Below are 26,323 nucleotides of genomic sequence, written 5' to 3' on the forward strand. Positions count from 1 at the left end.
TGCCATAGTTTTCAGAGAAGAGGTCTTTGATTTCTTTCGTTAGGTTGCTTCCTAGGTATCTCAGTTTTTTGGATGCTATTGTGAAAGGAATTATTTACCCTATTTCTGTCTCAGTGAGTCTGTCATTTGTGTAGACAAAAGCTATTGATTTTTGTGTGTTGACCTTGTAACCAGCTACTTGACTGAATTTGGTTATTAAGTCTAGAAGACTTTTGGTGGAGTTCTTGGGGTCTTCTATATAGAGTATTGTGTCATTTGCAAATAATGACAATTTGACTTCTTCATTTCCTGTCTTTATTCCTTTTATTTCTTTCTCTTGTCTAATTCCTGTGGATAATGTTTCCAGAACTATATTGAACAAGAGTGGTGATAGTGGACATCCTTGTCTTGTCCCTGATTTTAGTGTGAAGGATTTCAGTTTTTGCCCATTTAGTATGATATTGGCTGTTGGTTTTTCCTAGATGGCTTTTGTCAGTTTGAGGTAGAGACCATCTATTCCAATTTTTTTAGGGTTTTTATCATAACTGCATGTTGGATTTTGTCAAATGCTTTTTCTGCGTCTATGGAGATGATCATATGGTTTTTGTCCTTGGCTCTATTGATATAGTGCATTACATTGATTGATTTGTGTATATTGAACCATCCCTGCATCCCTGGGATGAATCCCACTTAATCAGGGTGTATGATCTTCTCGATGATCTTCTGTATTCTGTTTGCCAGTATCTTATTAAGGATTTTTGCATCTATGTTCATTAGTGAGATTGGCCTATAGTTCTCCTTTTCATTTGGGTCATTCTCTGCTTTGGGGATCAAGGTGATGCTTGCTTCCAGGAATGAATTTGGGAGTATTGCTTCCCTTTCAATTTCATTGAAGAGTTTAAACAGTAGTGGCAGCAGTTCCTCTCTAAATGTCTTGTAGAATTCAGCAGTGAAGCCATCAGGGCCTGGGCTTTTCTTAGTTGATAAGTTTTTAATTATGTTTTCAATTTCATTGGTTGATATTGGGTTGTTCAGAATTTTTAGGTCTTCTTCGTTCAACTTTGGTAATTCATATGTATCTAGGAATCTGTCCATTTCTTCTGTGTTGTCCATCTTATTGGCGTATAGGTTCTGGAAGTAGGTATTGATGATCCTCTGGATTTCTGTTGTGTCTGTTGTAATTTCACCCTTTTCATTCCTAATTGCATGGATGTGGACCTTTTCTTTCCTTTTCCTGATAAGGTTGGCTAAGGGTTTATCAATTTTGTTGATTCTTTCGAAGAAGCAACTCGTGGCTTCATTGATTTTTTTTTTTTTATCATTCTCTTAGTCTCCACTGCATTGATTTCTCCTCTGATGTTTATAATTTCCTCCCTTGTATGAGCTCTGGGGTTCTCCTGCTCTTCTTTTTCTAGAAGCTTGAGGTTCAGCATCAGGTTGTTTAATTGGGCTTGCTCTGTTTTCCTAATATGCATATTCACTGCTATGAATTTCCCTCGTGAGACTGCTTTCATTGTGTCCCATAGATTCCAATATGTTGTATTGTCATTGTCATTTAATTGAAGGAACTGTCTGATTTCTTCTTTAATTTCCTCTGTGACCCATTGGTTATTCAGAATTGTGTTGTTGAATTTCCAAGTGTTTATGAAATTTTTTGAGTTTCTTTTGCTATGGATCTCCAGTTTCATTGCACTATGATCTGATAATATACAGGGATAACTTCAATTCCTTTGCACTTACTTAAACATGTTGTCTGTGTGAATATGTGGTCTATTTTGGAGAATGACCCATGTGCAGCTGAGAAGAATGTGTATTCTGATTTTGTGGGGTGGAAGACTCTGTAAACATCTGTTAAGTTCATTTGTTCAAGAGTTCGATTGAGTTCTAGTATTTCATTACTTATTTTTTGTCTAGTTGATCTATCTATTTGTGACAGTGGGGTGTTGAGGTCCCCACTACAATTGTATTAGTGCATAGATGACTTTTCATGTCCGTTAGTATTTGCTTTATGTAGTTGGGTGTACTAGTGTTTGGTGCATAGATATTTATGATTGTCATCTCTTCCTCTTGGATTGCTCCCTTTACATATTTATGATTGTCCTTCTTCTTCTCTCTTAATCAGTGTTGTTTGGAAATCTACTTGATCTGCAAAGAGGATAGCTACTTCTGCTTTTTTTCGGGTTTCTGTCACATGGAGCATTGTTTTCCACCCTTTAACTTTCAGTCTGTGAGTTTCCTTTTGAATTAAGTGTGTTTCTTGTATGCAGCATATTGTTGGATTTTGCTTCTTGACACATTCTGCCAGTCTATTTCTTTTAATTGGTGAATTGAGACCATTAACGTTGATGGTTATAACTGAAACGTATTGACTTGTCATTGCCATTACTTTTTCTTTTTGTTGGGTTCTCCCCCTTTACATTTAATTTCTTGTCATGCCAGATGGGTTCATTCTGCTTTGCTTCCTGGGCTTGTGATCCTTAATGTCTGTTCCGAGGATATTGTGTAAAATTCTTTGGAGTGCTGGTTTGGTATTCACGAAGTTCCTAAGTTGCTCTTTGTCATGAAAGTATCTTATTTCTCCATCCATTTTGAAAGATAGTTTTACAGGGTACATCAATCTGGGTTGGAGGCTGTTTTCTTTTAGGGCTTGGAATATGTCACTCCAAGCTCTTCTTACCTTGATGGTTTGTGTTGAGAAGTCTGTTGTGATTTTGATGGGCTTTCCTTTGTATGTAATTTGTTTCTTTTCTCTGACTGCTTGTAGAACTTTGTTCTTCTGTTGAGTTTCTGGAATCTTAACAATTATATGCCTATGTGTAGATTTTTTTTGATCAAAGCTATTTGGAGTCCTATATGCTTCACTTATCTGTATGTCAAGCTCTTTTCCCCTGCTTGGGAAGTTTTCTGCCATTATTTCTGAAGAGATTTTTTTATGTCATCTACACTCTCTCCTGTTTCTTCATTGAGCCCAATCAGTCTTATGTTATTCTTTTTTGAATCATCTAGCAGCTGCTGGATTGATTTCTCATGTTCCCTTATACTTTTGAAGCAATTTTTCTTTTCCTGGTCACTAATTGCAATCTTATCTTCTATATCTGAAATTCTGTCCTCACATTGGCTCATTCTGCTGTGTAGACTTTCAATGGAGTTTTTCATCTCCTGGAAATCTAAAGAGATGGAGTTTTTAAAAAATTGTTTTTATTGGTACATTTTAGGTGTACAATATAATGACATTCATCATGGGAAATTTGTACCTTTGCATAATATATCTTGGTTCTTATTGTTTCCCCATTCCCCTGCCCTCCCTTTAACCCCTCCACCCCCCCTATTTACAAAGAATTTGTTTACATTTTTTCCTTTCTCACATTAATTCCATTCCCTTGTTTCCTTTCTCCAGCACCTCCCACTTTCCCTTCTCCTTTGGACCTTTTCTTCCTGTTTCACATTAAAGAGATGGAGTTTTGCTATGTGTCTTAGGCTGGCCCTGTACTCCTGGGCTCAAGCAATACGTCTTCCTCAGCCTCCTGAGTAGCTGGGACTACTGGTGCCATGCCACCACATTTGGCTTATTAACCATTCATTCATTCATTCATTCATTCAGCGGTACTGGGGATTGAATCAAGGCTTTCACAGTGAGCTACATCCTCAGCCCTTTTCAAATTTTGAGACAAGGTTTTTCTAAAATCCATGGGCTAATAGGGCCGGGGCTGTAGTTCAGTGGTGCTACAGCTGCCTGTAAAGCCCAAGGTCCTGAGTTCCATCCCCAGTACTGGGGGCGGGGGGGCGGAACAAGGATAAAAACCCTTAGGTAAATAGCCTAGGCTGGGCTTGAACTTGCGATGCCCCTGCCTCAGCCTCCCAGAGTGTTGGGATTACAGGCATGGCCCGCCATTCCCAGCTTCTAGATTTTTAAAAAAATTTTATTTTATTGGTACATTTTAGGTATACAATATAATGACATTAATCATTGGAAATTTGCACCTTTACATAATCTCTCTGGGTTCTTATTTGCCCCCCTTCCTGTGCCCTCCCTTCAACCCCTCTGTACCTTCCTATTTACAAAGACTTTGTTTCCATTTATTCTTTCTCTCATATTAATTCCATTCCCTTCTTTAATTTCCCCTATCCCACTTCTCCTTCCCCTTTGCCCCTTTTCCTCCTATTTCACATTATCTATTATACCTTTTAGTCCTTATTTATACTTTTAGTTTCTCACATTAGAGAAACTCTCCGGTATTTACATATGAGTGTCCTGTTTTTTTCACTTAAGAGTATTGGCTCAAGTTTATCCATTTAGCTATAAATGTCTCTAATTTCTCATTTTTGATGGCTGAGTAGTACTCCATTTTATTTTTATTTTTTTGCTTAAAGTCTTTTATTGGTACATTTTAGGTATACAATACATTTACATTTATCTTTAGGTGCTTGTACCTGTACATAATGTATCTTGGTTCTTATTTTTTCCCCATTACCTGTGCACCCTTCACCCCTCCACCTTTCCCTATTTACATACTTCGTTTCCATTTTTTTTTTCCATAATTTTTCCTTTCCATTCTTTCCTTTCCCCATCTCCTCCCACCACCCCTACCCCTTTGGACCTTTTCCTTTTTCAAAGTATCAATTATTATTAATCCTTTTAATCTTTATTTACACTCTCAGTTTCTCACACTAGAGAAACTATTCTGTATTTACACATGTGTGTCTTATTTATTTCACTTAAGAGTTTAGCCTCAATATGCATCCATTTAGCTATAAATGACTCTAGTTTCTCATTCTTTATGGCTCAGTAGTACGCCATTTTATTAAAAAACCACATTGTCTTTATCCAGTCTCTAGTTGATGGCCACTTGGGCTGCTTCCAAGTTTTAGCTATTACAAATTGTGCTGCTATGAACATGGGTACACATATATCACTGTGGTATGATTCTTTTAATTCTTTGGGGAAGATACCCAACAGGGGAATAGCAGGGTCAAATGGGACTTCCAGTCCTAGTTCTTTGAGGTATCTCCATACTGATTTCCACAGTGGTTGCACTCTTTCCCCACAGCCCTACCAGCATTTGTTATTGGTTGATTTCACGATAACTTAAGCCATTCTTTCTGGAGTGAGGTGGAATCTAAGTGTTGTTTTCATTTGCATCTCTCAAATGACCAGTGATGTTGAACACTTTTTCATATGTTTATTTGCTATTTCTGCTTCTTTGTCTGAGAAATATCTGTTCATTTCAGATGCCCATTTTTGGATTGGGTGTTTAAATTTGGGAGGTCTGATTTTTTTTTTTAAGTTCTTTATAGATTTGAGATTGTAGACCTTTGTCTGAGGAACAGCAGGTGAAGACTTTTCCCCACATTGTGGGTTGTCTTTTCACACTGTTGGTGGTTTCTCTTGCTGTGCAGAAGCTCTTTAATAGGAAGAGATCCTACCTTTTGATTGTTTGTGCTATTTCTCAGGCAACTGAGGTTTTGTTCATGCAGTCTTTTCCTACACCAATGTCTTCAAGAGTTCTACCTAACCTCTGTTCCAGCTGATTCAGCGTTTCTATTTTAATATTTAGATCCTTAATCCATTTCGAGTTTTAGTTTAGTGCATGATGTGAGATGTAGGTCCAGTTTTAATCTTTGGCAAATTGAAACCCAATTTTTCCAGAACCATTTATTAAAGAGGCTGTCTTTCCTCCAGTGAGGGTGTTTGACTCTTTTACCGAAGATGAGATGACTGTGTCTGGAGGTGTTTCTGCATCTTTCAATCTATTCCACTGGTCTGTTTCTTTGCCAGTATCATGCTGTTTTTCTCACAGTAGCTTTGTAGTATAGTTTCAAGTTGAGGATTGTGATACCCCCTGCCATGTCTCTGCTACCTAGAATTACTTTTGCTATTCTGGGTCTCTTCTTGTTCCAAATGAATTTTTGGATGGTTTTCTCAAGGTCTATGAAGTATGCTGGTGGGATTTCACTTGGGATTGAATTGAATCTATGTAGCAGTTTTGGAAGTATGGCCATTTTCACTATATTAATCCTTCCTACCCAGGAACAAGTGATGTCTGTCCATTTTCTGATATCATCTTCAGTCTCTCTTTTCAGAGTGCTATAGTTTTCAGAGAAGAGGCCTTTGATTTGTTTTGTTAGGTTGATTCCTAGATATTTCAGTTTTTTGGATTGTATTATGAAAGGAATTGTTTGCCCTTTTTCTGTCTCAGTGAGCCTGTTGTTCGTGTAGAGGAAAGCTATTGATTTTTGTGTGTTGACCTTGTATCCAGCTACTCTACTGAGTTTGGTTATTAAGCCTAAAGGACTTTTGGTGGAGTTCTTGGGGTCTTCTATATAGAGCATCACCAAATATTGACAATTTGACTTCTTCATTTCCTATCTTTATTCCTTTTATTTCATTCTCTTGTCTAATTGCCGTGGCTAATGTTTCCAAAACTATATTGAACAAGAGTGGTGATAGTGGACGTCCTTGTCTTGTTCCTGATTTGAGTGTGAAGGATTTCAGTTTTTGACCATTTCGTATGATATTGGCTGTTGGTTTTTCCTAGATGGCTTTTATCAGATTGAGGTAGAGACCATCTATTCCAATTTTTTGCAGGATTTTTATCATAAGTGCATGTTGGATTTTGTCAAATGCTTTTTCTGCATCTATGGAGATAATCATATGGTTTTTGTCCTTGACTCTATTGATATAGTGTATTATATGGATTGATTTGCATATGTTTAACCATCCCTGCTTCCCTGGGATGAGTCTCACTTGGTCAGCGTATATGATCTTCTTGATGATCTTCTGCATTCTATTTGCCAGTATCTTATTAAGGATTTTTGCATCTATGTTCATTAGTGAGATTGGCCTATAGTTCTCTTTTTTGGTTGGGTCTTTTCCTGCTTTGAGGATCAAGGTGATGCTTGCTTTCAGGAATGAATTTGGGAGTATTGTTTCCCTTTCAATTTCATTGAAGTGTTACAGTAGTGGCAGCAGTTCCTCTCTAAATGTCTTGTAGAATTCAGGAGTGAAGCTATCAGGACCCGGGCTTTTCTTAGTTGATAAGTTTTTAATTATGTTTTCAATTTCATTGGTTGATATTGGGGTGTTTAGAATTTTTAAGTCATCTTTGTTCAAATTTGGTAATTCATACGTATCTAGAAATCTGTCCATTTCTTCTAGATTTTTTATTGTAAAGAAAATTCCTGTGAGTGATGTTAAGAAATGCCCCAGATTAACAGCCCAAGGAAAGCACTGAACTAATGTTTTTTTGTTTTTGTTTTTCTTGGTTTGTTTGTTTGTTTGTTTTGTGGTACTGGGGATTGAACTTAGGACCTTGAGCTTTCAAGACAGGCACGGTACCACTGAGCTAAATCCCTGGCCCTGAACTAATGTCTTTAATCATTCAATTTCTGTGTAATATAAAGGTACAACTGTATACAACAATTTCTTCTTGCCTCAGGCCCAGAGAACATAGCTCTCCCTGTCCTTTAAATGCCTGGGGTTATAGAGGGCTGCACCCAATCAGGCATGTTCTCTCCACTGTCACCAAACATGTTTTATTTTGGGAATGAAGATTTATAAGTATAAGCCAAATGTCTAGACTAGAATGAATACCTTGGCCTGGGCAAGGAATGAATGCCTTGTGCCTTTGAGCATGCTATGGACACGTCGTGCTCCAGGATGGGTTTCCAGTGATAGTCTCCTAGCCTGGCCTCATGATGTAGTCCTCAGTGTACCTCTCTGACCTATTTAGCAGCTGCCATGTTTTCCAGCTTTTACTGGACCAGTTCCCTGAGTTTCCTCTCCCCTTTCTGCTTTTTATCTTATTAAATGTATTTCCCAAATGAGGAAGTACAGATTTGCCTCATTATTTTTAAAGGCTGTATTATATTCTGTTGTATGTTTGGTTTTCTTGGCTCTTACAATGCATACTGAACATCTTTGTCTCTGTATTAAATATGTATCAGTGCAATTGCTACAAAAAAGTAAGCTCATGGTTAAATTTTGATAAATATTACTAACATCTATATGATGAATATTTTTTAAAAAAAGACAACCTACAATGTGGGAAAATTTTTTTTTCCCCATTAACTTTATTGGTACATTTTAGGTATACAATGCAGTTACATTCATCATTGGGATCTTGTACCATTACATGAGTCTCTTGGTTCTTATTTTTTCCCCTTCCCTTGCCCTCCCTTCACCCCCTCCACGCTTTCCTATTTGCAAAGACCTTCTTTCCATTTTTTTCCTCTTCTCATATATTTTCCTTTGCCTTTTTTCCCTTCCCCTAACCCTCCCAATTCCCCTGCTCTTTTAGACCTTTTCTTCCTGTTGCACAATATCAGTTATACATTTTTAAAATTACAATATTAAGATCTAGGAGACATTACCACAGATTTTACAGAATTTAAAAGGATATAGAAAGCATATTACAAAAATCTTTTTTGAAATAAATTTGACAACTTCTAAGAAGTACCTTGGAAGACAAATTAATGAAACTAACTCTGGAGGAAATATAAAATTTGAATAGCACCTATTAAAGAAAGTATATTCCTAGCTTGAAAACCTACTTATATGACAACAGCAGGCTCATAAACATTTTAACTGATAAATTATATCAAACAATTAAAGCAGAAAAAAGAAGGAACACTTCTCCCCTCATTTTATGAAATCAACATTGTGCTAATCCTAAAACTGGATAAAGATAATAGAAGAAAAACGTATGAACATAGATAGAAATTTGTTTAACAAAACAAACTCTTAGAAGTCAGATCTGGCAGTATGTAGAAAGTGGTTTTATTATAGGGATGGCAGTGTTGGTTCAGCACTGGAAGATCCACCCCCAAAAGTCAAAAGTCATCATTTTAACAGAGGAAAGGAGAAAGCTATATGATCCTGTCACTAGTTGGAGAAAGAGTATTGGACTAAATTCTACAGCTGTTCATGGTAAAAGCTATCAGGTGACTAGAAGTAGAACAGAACCTTCTCAACACAACAGATCAAAGACCTGTACTCCATACTTCCAAGAAAAACTCCTTCTATGAATGGAGATGATACAATGCTTTCTCCCTAAATTGGGGAACAAGGGCATATATGCCTACTCTTCATCTGTCCATTAGACTTTGAAACATAGGTCTAAACCAATATATTCTGGCAATAAAATGACAACTAGGATAGGATTGGCACGGCAGAAGCAAAATCTTTATATGTAGATGAAATGATCATCTACAGAGAAAATACTAAGAAATCTCAAGGAGCCCCTAGAACTTGTACTTGAATTTAGCAGGATTAGAAAACACAAGGTATATATAAAAATTCAGATCTGTGTATACTTGCTATAAATGAAGAACTGGATATTGAAATTTAAAAGTTATGTAGGAGTACAAAGGACATAGAAAAGCCAAAAACAAAAACAAAAACAGTGTTGGAAGACGTTCAGCACCCAATTTTATGACTTCTTCTAAAGCTACAGTAATAAAGGCAGTGTTGGTGTAAGGAAAGACACATAGATCATTTGAATAAAACAGAGAATCTAGAAATAGAACCACACATATATGGTCCACTGAGTTTTGAAAGATTATTTAACATTAGCATTTTATAGAATATAAACTTGATTCAAGAACCAAGGAAGAGATAGTGTCTTCAGCAAATGGCACTAGAACACCTGGTATCCGTATATAAAAAATTAACCTCAACCCTTTTTTTCCATACATGAAAATAACTTGAAGGGATCTATGAACCTAAATAAGAAAGCCTAAAAGTATGAAACTTTAAGAAGAAATTATAAGGGAAAATATTTATGAATTCAGGGTAGGCAAGAACTACCTAGGATACAAAAAACATGGTGTATAAAAGAAAAATATAGATAAATGAGGTTCCATCAAAATTTAGAACTTTAAATGACATCATTAAAATGAAAAGTAGTCCTTAAACAGACCATATTTATAATGCATATAACCTGTGAACAGAATATATAAAGAATTCTTAGAGCTCATTAATAGACAACCCAATTAAAATGTAGACATAAGAAGATGATAAATAGCCAGTATAGCACAAGGAATGATGTGCAACTCTAGAATTAAGAAAATACTAATCAGTACAATAATAAGATTGAATTATACACTCATTAGGGAGATGAAGTCAAAAGTTTTAAAAGCCTTGTCATGACTTTTTCTTTTTGTTGGATTCTCCCCCTTTGTGTTTAATTTGTCATGCCCAATGGATTCATTCTGCTGGGTTTCCTGGGGTTGTGATCCTCATTGTCTTTTCCTAGGGTATTGTCTAAAATTTTTTGGAGTGCCGGTTTGGTATTCATGAAGTTCCTGAGGTACTCTTTATCATGAAAGTATCTTATTTCTCCATCCATTTTGAAAGATAGTTTTTCAGGGTACATCAATCTGGGTTGGAGGCTGTTTTCCTTTAGGGCTTGAAATACATCAGTCCAAGCTCTTCTTGCCTTGAGGGTTTGCATTGAGAAGTCTGCTGTGATTCTGATGAGCTTTCCTTTGTATGTGATTTGTTTCTTTTCTCTCACTGCTTGTCGAATTTTGTTCTTCTGTTGGATTTCTGGAATCCTAATTATTATATGCCTATGTGTAGATTTTTTTTGATTAAGGCTAGCTGGAGTCCTATATGCCTCACTTATCTGTATGTCAAGTTCTTTTCCCCTCCTTGGGAAGTTTTCTGCCATCACTTCTGTGAAGAGTTTTTTTATGTCATCTGCACTCTCTCCTCTTTCTTCATTGACTCCAATCAGTCTTATGTTATTCTTCTTTGCATCGTCTAGCAGCTGCTGGATTGATTTCTCGTGTTCCCTTATAATTTTAAAGCAATTTTTCTTGTCCTGGTCGCTAATTGCAATCTTATCTTTTATATGTGAAATTCTATCCTCACATTGGTTCATTCTGCTGTGCAGACTTTCGATGGAGTTTTTAATGTCTTGGAAATCTGTTTGTATCTGTTTTATGGATTCCATTTGTTTCCTATGTTGGGATTACATTATGGTACTCAGATCCTCTATTTTTTTATCTGTGTCCTTTCTAGATTTATTAATCATGTCTGGCACCATGAGCAAAATCTTTGCTGTTATCTGATTAATTATTTCTGATTTCATTTTTCCCAGATCCTCTTTTGTTGCCAGTTCAGAGAGTCCAGGTGGTTGAGTATCAGAGTGTTCCATCTTGTTTCCCTTTGAGGTTGCTGTAGGTGATCTGCAAGTCTGTTTTTGAGGCTTGTTTATGTGTCTTCTCATTTCCACGGTGGGGGGGGTGCTTCTGGCGCCCACGCAGCTCACCTTCTCTGTCCTAGGAGCTTGGGATGGCAGCTGGGGAGCTTCCTTCCAGGCGCTGGTACCGGCTCAGCTTCTCTGCCCTAGGAGCTTGGGATGGCTGTGGGGGAGCTTCCTTCCAGGTGCTGGGACTGGCTGAGCTTCTCTGCCCTAGGAGCCTGGGATGGAGGTGGGGAGCTTCCTTCCGGGTGCTGGGACCAGCTGAGCTTCCTATATGATGAATATTATGAACACCCTTATAAGAAATTATACCTGTTTATAACCAAACCCAGAGTTATGAGTGCTTATTTCCCCACATTTCTACCAGTTTTATGTGAAACATATTTACTTCTTGATAGTTTACTTTGTATTTCTTTAATAACGAATAAGGTTGAGCATCTTTTTATGTGTTTATTGGCCATTTGGACTTGTTTTTCTCTAACCTGTTGTCTATAGCCTTTGCCTATTGTCTTAGTTAGTTTTCTCATTGCTGAGACAAAATACCCAACACCCAAATTTCAAGGTGGGAAGGTTTATTGTAGCTTACAGTTCATAGTTTGCTGGGTCCACGGGAGTGTCGCATGGCAGAGGAGAAGAAGTTCATGGCAGACAGGAGGCAGCAAGTAGCGAAGTAAAGTACCAAGTAACAACATACTTAAGCCGAGCATCACACACTCTATATCCATCCACCTCTGAAAAGCCCCACCTATGACTGGACGAGGCTTTGGGAGACATCTAGACATAAACCGTAACACCTATTTTTTCACAGGGTTGTCTTTTTCACATTGATTAAGGTTAATTGTCTCATTTGTTTTACAATTCAAATGTGGCAATTGGTACCTTTGTCTGTCTTGCCTTTTTTTTTATTCCTTCCTTTTTACCTATTAAGTGTTACTGACCTGGCTTATTTATGCTAAAATCAAACAGGGAAGATGAAGATATAAAATGAGCCAGTAAACAGTGATCGTCCACAGAATTTTTTGCCTTACTAAGGACAAAGTATCAGACTAGAGAGCACTCTAATAACTAAAGGACCTGTTTTTTGTTACCCTTGCTCTATATGGAATAGGAAACTTGACTTGATTATGAATTAAAAATTTAACTTGTAATTTTATACTGCAAAGGGCAGAGAATATCAATAAGCCTTTTATGTCTTATATAAATTTGAGAAAGTAAGATTAAAACTAAGGATTTTGAGACTTTCCTATAAGTTTGAATGTTATACCCAGTGCTCTGTTTCTTTATCCTTATCAAAATTCACTGTAAAGTAGCTTTATTCAAAATATTTAGAATTTACCAGGAGTAATCTTTAATCTTACCAATGGAACAGCAGGATGAAAATCTTATTTCTCTTTGTTAGGAGCTGGACACTGATACCTTGGGTACCTGCATAGATTTCCAGGTTGTACCAGGCTGTGGTATTAGCTGTAAAGTTACCAATATTGAAGGCTTACTACATAAGAACAACTGGAAGATAGAGGAAAATAACATTAAAAATGCATCCCTGATTCAAATTGATGCAAGTAATGAACCATCATCAACTTCGTCTTCCATGATTATTGATGCCGAGCTCTCAAGTAAGCTAATTTTCTTTTTAATACTAATTGTGGGGCAGTTATGAATCCATGGATAAGTTTATAACCCTGAAATGTTATATAAAAAAGAAAAACTGGCATCATGATTTTACTTTCTGAAATCATTTTTTTACCACAGGCTTTCTGATCATTTCACTGAAGTTACGCTTCCCAACTGTGCTCATTGATCCCAGTATAAAGTGATGAGGTCTAGCCTTAGCTGATCTTCTATGGTCCTTCTTTTATGTTTTATTATAAGAACTCCATACCTTTTATCTTTCACAAGATTCTGTGATCTCCTCTCTTGTCTCCTCTGCAAATTGTCTTATGTCTCATATAGAAAATTATGTTCTCAGGCAGGTGTTCTTCCCATTTTTTGTCCACAATTTTTATTCCTTTGTCATGGAAAGAGGTAACCCTCATCTTGCCTAACCAAATCCTTTCATCTTTCCTGTAGACAGCACCCTCTTAATTCCTCAGGTATCGGGATCTCTCTCTCTCTCTCTCTCTCTCTCTCACATCCCCTTGCTTCGTTTTCTATTTCTCTATCTGTAGTAGCTTCTTTTCCTAAACATAAACATTTCTTTCATCAAAACTGCTGTATTCCCATCTTTTCCTTTATATCTTAGCTTCAAGAAAATGCAGTATAGGCTTTTTGGAATTCATTTACTCACTACGGAGTCAGGCCTCAGTTCATTGCAATCTAGCTTCTGCCCCATTCATACTACTGAAACTATTTTTTCCAGTTCACCTTGACTACAGACCTCAATGCCCTTTCCACTGATCACTTTTCAGTTTTTGTCCTGCATGACCTCACCAAGGCATTTGTTTCTTCCCTCCTAAAACTCTTTCCTCCCTTTTCATGACCTTACTTTCCTCTATATTCTCCTCTCACCTCCTTCTAATTCTCCTTTGATCCCTCTTTTCTCTCCTTAAATATTGAGTGTCCTTAGTGATTTAATTATTCTTTATCTTCTTTCTCACTTTACATACTTTCTATGTATAGTCATCCATGCTCATCACATTTTCTACCACCTGTAGGCTTCCATTACCATACAAAATCTGTATTTCTAGTCAAAGCCTGTTTCCTATGCTTCATGTTGGTCTTCCATCTGTCCCTAGAACATGAACTATTCACCTAAGTGTTTCAGCACTTTTCTACCCATTTATGCTCAAGTGATTTTGCTAAAATGCAAATTTGATCATATCATTTTCTGAACAATGTCTTTATTAGAATAATTTATAACCTATTTTTGAATCATGGCTCTTTTGGAGGAATGTGATGAAAGCTATGGACCTACACCTGATAATATGCTGGCTTTAGGGTTTACATATGTACTGAAACCCATCTATCAATCTTGGGTAAGGATCCCAGCTTTATGTTTATTATTTACTTACTTAATTGTTTTTTGTGGTACTAGGGATTGAACTCAGGGCCTTTGCACTGAACTGAATTTCTAGTACTTTTCTTTTCCATTTTGAGGTGGTGTCTCAATAAGTTGCTGAGTTGCTCAGGCTGGGCTCAAACTTGAAATTCTTCACTTCAGCATTCTAGAGTACTGGGATTATGGGCATGCACCATCACACTTGGCTCCTTTATTTTTTTTGGTGCTGTAGATAGAACCCAGTGCCTCACACATGCTAGGCATGCATTCCTTAACACAGCCACATCCTCAACCAGGATCCCAGCTTTAATGGTTCTCTTTCCTTCAGGAGAAATTCCAGTCTCTGTTTGTTGAGGATATGTTCCCCATGTTAGGTCTCCCACCTCTATATATCACTCTTCTTGTCTTTTTCACTGCTACACATGTACTCTATGTTCTATCCATATGAAACTACAGTGTGTTATTTTCTGCTTATTAGATCATTTCATTTACTCTTTTCTGTATGTAATGACGTTATCCACAAATAGCACCTACCTTGTGAACTTATACTTATCTTTCAATTCTTGGCTTCCATCTCTTTTCAGTGTGACTGACATACACTGGTAGAGATATTTGCTCTTATTCTTAAATCATAACTGTGCTTAATCCCAATTGTTGTACTAGGCACATGGATGATAATTTTTTAGCAGTTGTTTCTACTAGACGGTGTGACTTCTTTATTGTTTAATGTGGACTTCTAGTGTCAATTAGATTAATACACAGGAAATCATTCATTAGCTTTCATTGAGTATCTACTGCATGTCATATACTGTTTAAAACAGTAAAGAATCAACAGAGAGGCCTGGAGGTGGAGCTCAATGGTGGAGTTCATGCTTCGTATGTATGAAGCTCTGTATTCAGTCTCCAGCACAGCCACCACCCCATACACACCAAAAAAACAAAACAAAAACAAAAACAAACAAAAAACCCAGCAGTGAGCAGAAAAAAGTTTTTGTCTCATAGAGCTTACATTCTTGGTGGAACACAAAGCAGTGAGCAAATAATAAAATACAGTATATCTAATGGAAAAAGTGCTATGGGAGGAAATAAATTGGGACAAGGGGTAAAAGGAGTGCTGGGAGTAGTGGGTACTATTTCATACAGGCTGATCAGCATAGGCCTCATTGGAAAGGTGGTATTTGAGTAAAGACCTGAGAGGGTTGAGGGTTAAGGCTATGTTGAATGTCTATGGCAAGAGTATTCCAGGCAAAAGGAACGGGCAAAAGGAACTCAGGAGTGTGGTTGTCTTGTTTGAGGTGGGGCAAGAACATTGTGACAAGAGCAGAGTAAATGAATGGGAAAGTGGTGAGAGACAAGGTCAGAGAGGTAATGTAGGACTAGTTCATGTGAGAACATTGAAAAGACTGAGCTGGACATGGTGGCACATGCCTGTAATCCCAGCACTAGGGAGGCTGATGCAGGAAGATTACCATGAGTTCGAGGCCAGCCTGGACTACATAGTGAGACACTGTCTCAAAAAAAAAAAAAAAGACTTTGAGGGCCAGTGATTTAGCTCAGTGGTTTTGCCACCTGCTGTGCAAGTGCAAGGACCCGAGTTTGATCCCTGGTACCAAAAAAAAAAAAAAAAAGACTTTGAATTTTACTCTGAGACTGGGAGCTATTTTAGGGTTAGAGGGTCAGGGCAGAGAAGGAATTGAATCTGATTTAATATTCTAATAGTACTACTCTGGCTTCTCTGGTAAAAATACACTGTAGAGGTGATTACCGGGGGTAAGAATAGAAAGTGGGAGATGAATTAGTGGATTGTTGCCATAACCCAAGTGAAACATAACAGTGGTTTGGACAAGTATGGTAACAGTAGAGGTATCAAATAGGCAGTTTGCTATAGGAGTCTGGAAACCTGGCAAATACACTCAGTTGGACATACAGATTTAGGAGTTATTTGCTTATCGAACTGTGGTGTCCAGTACAGTAGCTATAGTTGCATGAAACTATTTAAACTAATTAAAATTCAAAGTTTAGCTCGTCAGTCATATTAATCCCATTTCAGTGCTCAATATTCCACACCTGTGAGTTAGTGGCTATTGTAGTAAATAGCAGATATAGCACATTTTCATTATTGCAGAAAATTCTCTTGGATAGTGCTGGTATGAATGCTATTTAAAGCCATGAAAATAAGATCATCAAGGTACATGGGTAGAGGGGGAAAGAGCTAATGACTGAATCCCAAATCACTTCAAATTTCAAGATCAGGGAGTTGAGGAGGAAATAGCAAAGATAGAAACGAAGTGGCAAATGAGAAGATAGCTCAGAAGAGTGTGGTGTCCCACAAGCCAAGCATAGAAAATATTTCCAGGAGGGAGTGAACAACTGTGTTAAATGCTGTTATGCTTTATATCTAGATGTCCCCCCAAAGTTTCATGCACGCATAGGTGGGGGTTTGGGGAGGTGATTGAATCATGGGAATGTGATCATCATTAGATCATCATTATTAGGCCACTGACGAGTTTATGGCTAAATGTGATATTGGGAGGTGGAGCCTGGTTGAAGAAAGCAGGTCATTGGAGATGTGGCCTGGAAGGGTATATCTTCCTCCTTGGCTCCTCCCTTTATTCTCTCTGCCATGCTATCCTCCCTTGCTTCTCCTCTGCCATGCTGTCCTGCCTTGGAACCAGCTGACCATGACTGAAACCTCTACAAACTGAGCCAAAATAAACCCTTTTTTCCTCCTAATTTGTGGGTTTCAGGTATTGTGTCTCAGCAATGAAGGAAATAGCTAAGGCAGATTTTGGTACCATAGGAGTGAGGGTTGTTGCTGGACTAAACCTGAGAGAGCAGTGCATGAAGGTGTTAAAGTGAAGCCAAATGCACAGTGGAGACCCAGAAATTTGGAAAAATCAGAAACATGGAATGTCTGAAAAAAGCTGCAAGGAGTGACCAAAGCTAGCTCAAGAGAGAAGCCCTGATGGTTACAACCATGGGCAATGCTATAAATTGCCCAAACCTTTGGAGTTAACATCTTGTGACCAAAATTTGCTCCAGGTGCTAGACATGGAGTTATAGGATTTAATGTTTGCCCTGCTAGGTTTTGGGCTTGGTCCCATTGGATTCTATCCCTCTGTTTCTCTCTTTTGGAGTGGGAATGTTTATCTGGTACCATTGTATGTTGGAGTATTTAACCTCTTTTTGATATTCACAGGCTCACAGCTAAGAGTTTGCCTTAAGTCTCAGAGGAGACTTTGCACTTAGACTTTTCAGCAATGCTGATATTGTTAGGGCTTTGGCAACTCTTAGAGATGGACTAAATTGTTTTTCATAAAGGGATATACATAAGTATTTTGGGGATCAGGAGTAGAATGTAATGGTGTAGATTTAGATGACCCCCCAAAACCTCATGCATTCATATGTGGAGCTTTTGGGAGGTTATTGGATCATGGGGGCATGATGATCATGAGTGAATTAGTCCACTGATGAATTTATAGCTAAATATGATGTTGGTAGGTGGAGTCTGGTCAAAGGAGATGGGTCACTGGAGCATGGCCTGGAAGAACATACCTCCCTCCCCTGTTCCTCCTTTCATGCTCTTTGCTTTCATGCCACCATGCCATGAGCAGCTTTCCTCTGCCATGCCCCTATGCCATGCTGCTTCTGTCCTGGAGCCAGGCAACTATGGACTGAAACATTTACCTCCCTAAATTGTGGATGTTGGATTATTTTGTCCCAGTGATGAGAAAAATGATTAAGACACGTGCTAACAAGGCAAATGGGAAGAGGATTAATAATTAACCACTAGGCTAATTAAAGGGTCACTGTTATACTGTATTAACAATTAATTGAAATAGAAGAGACAAAAACTTTATTGGAGTAGCTTCACAAGAGAATGGAAAGACATGAATTGGAGACAGCCAATAGAGACAGATCTCTTGTGCAGAAGCAGAGAATGTGGTAGCTAGAAGTGAGTGAGATGGAAAGTATTTTTTAAAGATGGGGCAGTATACAGCAGAGATTGAAAAGTTGATTTTGCAGGAAGGAAAAGGGAAAATTGTTGGAGACATATTCTACAATAGACAAGGAGAGGGGTCAAATGCACAAGTGGAGAGGTTGGCATTAAATAGGAGCAGGGTCAGTTAATAATAACAGAAGGGAAGGTAGGCATGGTGGCACATGCCTGTAATCCCAACAATCAGGAGGCTGAGGCAGGAGGATTGTTGCCAGTTTGAAGCTGGCCTGGGCTACATATTAAGTTCAAGGACAGCCTGAACTACATAGCAAGACCCAGTCTCAAACCAACAACAACAAAAATAACAGAAAGGACAATAGATTATATGGATACAGGAGGAATAGGTAGCTGGGTAGATGTGGCAATGAGAGCTTGTCAAAGTTCTCTCCTGATTGCTTCTATTTTCTTTCTCAAGTGTCTTAGTTACTTTTTCTCATTGCTGAGACAAAATACCCAACACCCAAAATTAAAGCAGGAAAGGTCTATTTAGCTCACAGTTCATAGAGGTTTGAATTCATAATTGGCTGGCTCCAAGGCAGGATAGCATCACAGAGGGGAAACAGTTCATGGTGGGTGGAAGGCAGCAAAGTAGTGAAGAAGGAAAGTAGCAAGCAGCAAGCGACACAGCAGCCTTCTTCCTGTTCCTTTTATTATATGCAAGCTACCTCCCCTAATGTAGGTAGATATAGCATAGATATAAACCCTAAGGATGAGTAATACTCACACCCAGGGAGGGCCTTCCCATTATCCACTCCCAGAACTATGCCAAACCAATCAATGGATTGATTTAGTAATCACATACCCTTGATCCCAGTATCACACACTTAATCCCAGCGTCACATACCCTAGATCTAGCCACCTCTGAAAAGTACCCCCTGTGACTGCATAAGGCTTTGGAAGGGCACCTAGACATAAACCATAACATCTAATAAGAAGCAGAGGTATCATCTGATATGTGAATAGGGGAGAAGAAGTTGGAGATTTGAAAGAGGAGATGAAGGTGTGAAATATCCATCTAAAAGGAGTAGAGAATGTGTGGCCTAGGGAAATGTAATTGAATTGCCAGACAGTACTAAGGCTCACTTAAAGTTAATAGTCACAAGTTTAAAATGAAACATAAGCATGGTTGCATGTTTATGTCCAACACATTCAGCTACTGATGCACAATAAATATTTTTAATTTAGTTGAATTGCTATAGAAGGTCAAAGCGAAAGGCTCACTAAGAAAGTAACATTTCAAGTAATTCTTAAAGAATGTGATGGAGTTTGCTATTTGGAGAGGAGGGGTAAAGACAGCAATGCATGCAAAGGCCCAGAGATATGGAAAAGCTGAGTGTATTACGAGAAAATTTGAAAATCAGTGTTGTATGTGATGTTCTTCTAAAAATACACTGAGGTGACTGCAAGGTTAGACAGGAAGAATTTGCCTCATAAAGTAGTTATAAAGATTAAATAAGCTCACTAAATGCTATTCTATACTTACTTTCAGATGCTATTAATACTCAGCAGTACAAAGTCCTTATTGGTAACCGGGAATGGATGGTTAGAAATGGTCTCATAATTAATAATGATGTAGATGATTCCATGACTGAACATGAAAGAAAAGGACGGACTGCTGTATTGGTGGCAGTTGATGGTGAGGTTTTCCATATGTATGCTATAACTCTGTTATGATCTCAGTTAATGTTTTATGTGTATTTTTAAGAGATTTATGAATCATGAAGGTTATTCAAAAGCAGCTTGAATACAAATGAAAATGATAGTAATTTTCCCTATATAAAATGCCAGTTTTATCTCCACTCACTCCCTACTTTAGAAAAAAAGTATTAGTTTTCAGTTTTATTTGCCTTTAAATTTACTAAATATTAGCAGTTATTGGCAAATACCTGTCTAAGGAATATTGTCTTAATAAAGTTTATTTCTTTTTGAAAATTTACATGAAAATATTCTACTTTCATGTAAATGAGGACCAAAATGTATAATAGATAATTTGAAATAGGAAGAAAAGGTTCAAAGAGGAAGGGGAGCTAGGGAGGGGGTTTAGAGGAAAGGAAAGAAGAAAATGAGAAAGGAAGGAAAAAATGGAAACAAAGCTTTTGTAAATAGGGAGGGATGGAGGGATGGAAGGGAGGGAAGGGGAATAGGAAAAAATAAGAACCAAGATATTTCATGTACAGGTAAAAAATCCCAATGGTGAATGTGATCATAATGTGTACCTAAAATGTATCAAAAACTTAATGAATAAAAAATATTATCCTACTTTTATCATATTCTAAACTTTTTCCTTCCAATGCTGCTATATTAGGTGAAATGTGTGGCTTGATAGCCATTGCTGATACAGTGAAGCCTGAAGCAGAATTGGCTGTTCATATTCTGAAATCTATGGGCTTAGAAGTAGTTCTGATGACTGGAGACAACAGTAAAACAGCTAGATCTATTGCTTCTCAGGTAACTAGTTTACTTAGTTGGGGTGGAGGCAAGTAATAACTTCCGATTCTTCCTGTATGAATTATTTCTTGTATTCAGATGCTAAGAAAATCAGATTACCTATTATTTTCATTATCACCAAGTAGCTATATCTGTTTCCTTACAGAAGAATTAATTAGCATGCTATGCTGGAAGTACTCTGGGCTTTGTGTGTTACTGGTATAAGTAAAAAAGTATTTGCTTAGCTCATAGGATACTTGAGTGACAGTGTACCCCAGTTTCTGTTGATACTTCCTGTGAAATGTTGCTCATATTCTTCACCAGTGCTGCCAGTCTAAGCCAGGCTCTCATGATCTCATGCCTAAAATAGTCAATAGCTCCCTGCAGATTCCTCTACTGTGTCCTGAACGCCACAAATGGAACTGTTTTCCTAATGCACCACTTTGACATGCCATTTTTCTGTTGATGCCCACATTTGTCTTATCTCCAACATTTTTCAATGTTTTCTACATTGGGATGCTTTCTCCCTACATCTAGTAAATAACAGAAGGCATATATGAATATTTGTTATAAAAATACAGAATTGTAAAGAGTTTATCATCCAGTTATTAACACTCCCCCATTTTTATCTGCATATATGCTCATATAAAAATGGATAGTTCTGATATTTTTAACATAAATTGGATCATTTTGTGCAGATTATTCAGTAGTTTGCTTTTTCAAAAATTATTTCTCAGAGCTTTGTTCATGTCTGAACATAAAATGTTACTTCATTCTTTGTACACTGCTGAATGGAATTCCATAGTATGAATGGATCATAATTTACTTAACCATTCCCATAATGATGGGGATTTAGGTGATTTTGAAAATTTTTTTGTTTCACCAGGCAGTAAGAAACACCCTTGACACCTTTGGATATGTATCTGTCCAAAATATACATGGAGTAGAATTATTAGATCAGATGATACGCACACTTTAATAAATGCTGCCAAATGCCCTCCACAAAGATAGTACCAATTTATATGCTCAGCACTAGTGTATAGAAAGCTCACTTCTCTACATTATGAATGGATGATAACAGTCTTTTAAAATGTAGGCATCTGGTGGGTAAAAATATGATGGCTCATTATTGCTCAGTTATGCTTCAGATACTCATGGAATAAACTGAGTTTATTTTCCTCATGTAGGTTGGTATTACTAAGGTGTTTGCTGAAGTTCTGCCTTCCCACAAAGTTGCTAAGGTAAAGCAACTTCAAGAAGAGGGGAAGCTGGTAGCCATGGTAGGAGATGGCATCAATGACTCCCCAGCTCTGGCAATGGCAAATGTTGGAATTGCCATCGGCACAGGCACAGATGTAGCCATTGAAGCAGCTGACGTGGTTTTGATAAGAGTAAGTCCTGAAGTCTGACCTCTGAGGAGTGTGAGACTGCCTGACATAGTCAGTGATAATGTCCTAAAGTACATTGAGCACAATGATTCTGTCCTAACTTTCATGTTCCTAACAATTAAGACCTGGAAAATTTGGGTTGGGCAATGGGAATTCTTACTAATTACCTATGGTCTCAATTCAGCAATGTAAATGAGAATTATAAGCTTATAATGTGAAAAGTAAGATTTAGGACTGTATTTGTAATAAAATTACCTTCAACAAATGCTTGCTGAGGTTATTGTAATATGATTTTATACTTATACCAGCACACAACCCTAAAAATATTTTTAGAACCCTAGGAATAATATCAGAAAAACATCTCCCAAGGCTGACTCAAAGTTTTAGCATAGCTGAGATTTATAGTTAATTCACATACTACCATAAGGTACACATCTTCAATATGCACAGTATCAAATATAAAAGCTACTAGAAAATTAGAGTCTCTCACTAATATCACCAATATTTCTGTTCTCAGAATGATCTTCTGGATGTAGTGGCAGGTATTGACTTATCAAGAAAGACAGTGAAGAGGATTCGGATAAATTTTGTCTTTGCTCTAATTTATAATCTTATTGGAATTCCTATAGCTGCTGGTATGTGATTCAAAACTATTACTCCTTTTCCCACTGAAGTCATTAGACATATAATGTTGAAATTTTTAGTCTTGAAAATTTTAGGGTGTGTGTGTGTTGCTGGGGATTGAACTGGGATACATCCCCAGCCTTTTATTAATTCACTTTTTTTGAGACAGGGTCTTGCTAAGTGACCCGGGCTGGTCTAGTTCTTATAATCCTCCTGCCTCAGCCTCCCAAGTAGCTGGGATTACAGGTGTGTGCCACCATGCTTACTATTAGTCTTTGTATAGAGGTTGCTGGTGTTGTGACAGATAATGTTAAAACCAATACTTTTCATTTTCAGTAATGTTCATTACAGCCTAAGAATATATGATCATTCTAACAGGTTTCTTATCGATTTTCCTCCAACGTTATGTTCTGAAAAATGTCAAACCTACGTCAACATTGCAAAAAATGATACAATGAAAATCTCTGTATCCTTCATCTAAGCCCACTAATTGATACTTTGCTATATTACTTTTTATCTTTCTCCATACACACACACACACACACACACATCTATATAATTATGCTGAAGAGAACCAATTTACCTTTAATCTCAGTACCACTCTTAATGTTTTATATTTTTCCTTGCAGTCTTTTTTACTCTGCATCAGTTTTGGTCTTGTTACATATTTGTGACTATCACATACAGAGAATTTTCTGCTATTTACTTAATACTATATTGTAGTCAACAGGTATTCTTTTGGGTTGAGAGATCAAGTGTGTGTGTGTGTGTGTGTGTGTGTGTGTGTGTGAGAGAGAGAGAGAGAGAGAGAGAGAGAGAGAGATTTAAAGAAATATGGGCAATAAATAATAATATAGAATTGTTCAATACACACCTGAGACTCTCCTAAATTTAGAGATTTGGTAAGAGTTAGTAATGACCGGAGAAATAGTTACCACTTTCTTTTTATTGTCTCTGGTTTGAGAACTAACAAAATACATAAAATGACTTAAAAGCAATTACAAAGCTGCTTATGAACAAGTACACACAAATACTTAGAGAACAAAGATCAAAAGAACAATTTAAGTCCAGTAAGATTAATTCATGGAGCAAATGGTTTAAAAAATTATATAATAATACATGATACATGTAGAAAATACATGCAAAAATATCTCGGGTAAGCAAATGAAAACTAAAAGTGTAATAAGTCTATATTTTATCTCCATCATATGAGTAAATATTAAAATGTCTGTCAAAAACAAATGGGGATGAATTTGTACAACATTAACTCCCATGAGATTATGAACTGGTCTAGCCACTTTGGAGATCAATTTAATAATACCCACCTAAAGCTGAACATGTGTCCATGTTATTGTGACTTTATCAGTTTCACCTCCAGGATGCACCCTAGGGAAATTCTCAAACATACGAACAGGAGACATGTTCAAGGATGTTCACGGCAACACTGTATGTGAAAACTTGGCAACAACATAAATCTCTACCATCAAGTAGATTAAAATGCTGAATATCAAAGAAATTAGTTGTTAGAAACACATTGATAGTCCATATGGCATTACCTACTCTAACTAGTCTAATTTGTTTCCCAGGAGGTTTTATGCCCATTGGTTTGGTTTTGCAACCCTGGATGGGATCTGCAGCAATGGCTGCTTCATCTGTTTCTGTGGTACTTTCTTCTCTCTTTCTCAAACTGTAAGTATGATGACTTATTCATGTTGGAATTTTATATGCCTTTTATCATCCATATTCAGTCTTTGCAGGTTTTATTCTTGTATTGATCAATAATAACCTCAAACTATTCTTAATAATTATTATAAGCTAAAATAATAATTAGTATTATAAGCTGAAAATAATAATGTAATTGTCACTTCATATAGTTTATGCATAATAACTACTAGCACTGAGGAGGGTTAAATCTAGTTCAATGGCTCTGAGAACTAGGGTTTCTGATTATGTAACTCCACACAATTCATTTCAAGATTCTTTCCTAGCAGTGACCACCTTTGTACATTTTATGTGAGGCAAATCTCTCATTTGTGCGTGTAACAGCATCTAGTTATTTGATTATTTTAAACTAGTGTCCTTTCATATGTGTCCAGTTATAGGAAACCAACTTATGAGAATACTGAACTGCATGTCCGGAGCCAGATAGGACAGAAGAGTCCTTCAGAAATCAGCGTTCATGTTGGAATAGATGACACCTCAAGAAATTCTCCTAAACTGAGTTTGCTGGACCGGATTGTGAATTATAGCAGAGCCTCCATAAACTCTCTACTGTCTGATAAACGTTCCCTAAATAGTATTGTTACTAGTGAACCTGACAAGCACTCACTTCTGGTGGGAGACTTCAGGGAAGATGATGACACCACATTATAAAAGGCCACAGAAAATGCTGCTATTGAAATTGTTATGCACTGACATGCATTCATGATGTCACCTTAGCTTTTCAAAATATTGTGGAAGGATTTTGTGCTGATATCATGCTCTTATATGAGTGATTCTATTTGAGTTGCCTTTGTCTAATGGCAAAATATCTTTTTCAGGGCATGAGCTCTGAACTTAGCTTTATTGAAAATGAATTTTTAACAGTTTTTTGTTTTTATTTGTGACAGATAAGATAGGGCAGCCAGGTTTACATTAAACCCTACAATTAGAGATTGCTGATTTGCTGCTAAGGTGATAGTTTTTTATTTGACCAAAAAAAAAACCCCAAGAAGAAACAATTAAAATTTTTAAGATTTGAAAGCATGACCTCGAGGACATTTTTGAGCCTGCCCACTGGGGAACAATGACTTTCAAAGAACTATATAGAGTACCCAGTTTAGAAGGTAAACAGTTGAAACTTCAAAAAACAGATGTGCCTTATTTATTGTAGTCTTTCTTTCCCCTTCTCCTTGCATCCTTATCCTTGTAGTTGCTTTCTTAGTTGTTCCAAGATGTCTTTTGTTATCTTCCTTTAAGTGAGCCAAGTTAAGTGGTTTTTCATTGATACAAAAAGTGACAACTTTTCCAATACCTTGTTTTTTTTTTTAATTTTGTAGCTCAAAAGACCTTAAGGTTTTGTAGGCTTCCCTGCCTCTCATCTTGCCATTGTGGTAAAAATATATTAAATTCTTCCTTCAAACTTCCTAGCTCTGTACTAACTTTCAATTAACTCTTGCTGTAAGTTGTTCTTAGCGTAATCTGTCCATCAGTCTTAGTCCAGAAACTTAACATTTTTGAGCCTCTTCCACTCAAATGATTTTGAGATTAACACTATTGTATTAAACATATTCAGTTCATATAAAATTACCTGGATTAACTAAATTCATCTTTTTTGATACAGTACAATCATGTGGCTGGTATATATAATTTAATAGATTTATATTATCTTTTAATGTTTCAGATAACCTGTCAAAATGACAAAAATAATGCTAAGCCAGGTGTGGTGGTGTACAGCTGTAATCCTAGCACTTGGGAAGCTGAGGCAGAAGGACTGCCATGAGTTTGAGGCCTACATAGTCAATTCAAGGCTTTCCCGAACTACATAGTGAGACCCTGTCTCAACCAAGTGGGGGGGGGCATTACATAAAGCTGTTTTTACCAAAAATTACAGTAAATTTTAATATAAAAATTAGAATTGTCCTAGGTTATGATACCTTTTATCCAAATATATGCTTCTGTTTAAAACATTTGCACTTGCCTATTTAGTATGGTTGGCAAA

At 37.1% G+C, this 26,323-nt stretch overlaps 1 protein-coding gene across 2 annotated transcripts in view; it reads left to right on the forward strand.

Moving 5' to 3' along the window:
• The window catches only part of Atp7a (ATPase copper transporting alpha), a 228,203-nt gene extending 202,886 nt beyond the window's left edge, over positions 1-25,317 (forward strand). For both annotated transcript variants that reach the window (XM_087196603.1, XM_004867484.4), the window contains exons 18-24: positions 12,586-12,802; positions 19,674-19,820; positions 20,490-20,632; positions 21,799-22,002; positions 22,517-22,634; positions 24,210-24,312; positions 24,720-25,317. In XM_087196603.1, coding sequence (XP_087052729.1) covers positions 12,586-12,802; positions 19,674-19,820; positions 20,490-20,632; positions 21,799-22,002; positions 22,517-22,634; positions 24,210-24,312; positions 24,720-24,996 — 1,209 coding nt within the window. In that variant the 3' untranslated portion in view covers positions 24,997-25,317. The remainder of the gene's footprint in view (positions 1-12,585; positions 12,803-19,673; positions 19,821-20,489; positions 20,633-21,798; positions 22,003-22,516; positions 22,635-24,209; positions 24,313-24,719) is intronic.
• Positions 25,318-26,323: the final 1,006 nt, after the last annotated feature.

The sequence above is a fragment of the Heterocephalus glaber genome, unplaced genomic scaffold (assembly GCF_053883595.1).
Source record: "Heterocephalus glaber isolate CG9 unplaced genomic scaffold, H.glaber_assembly_v1.0 deba00001613, whole genome shotgun sequence".
Taxonomy (NCBI): domain Eukaryota; kingdom Metazoa; phylum Chordata; class Mammalia; order Rodentia; family Bathyergidae; genus Heterocephalus; species Heterocephalus glaber.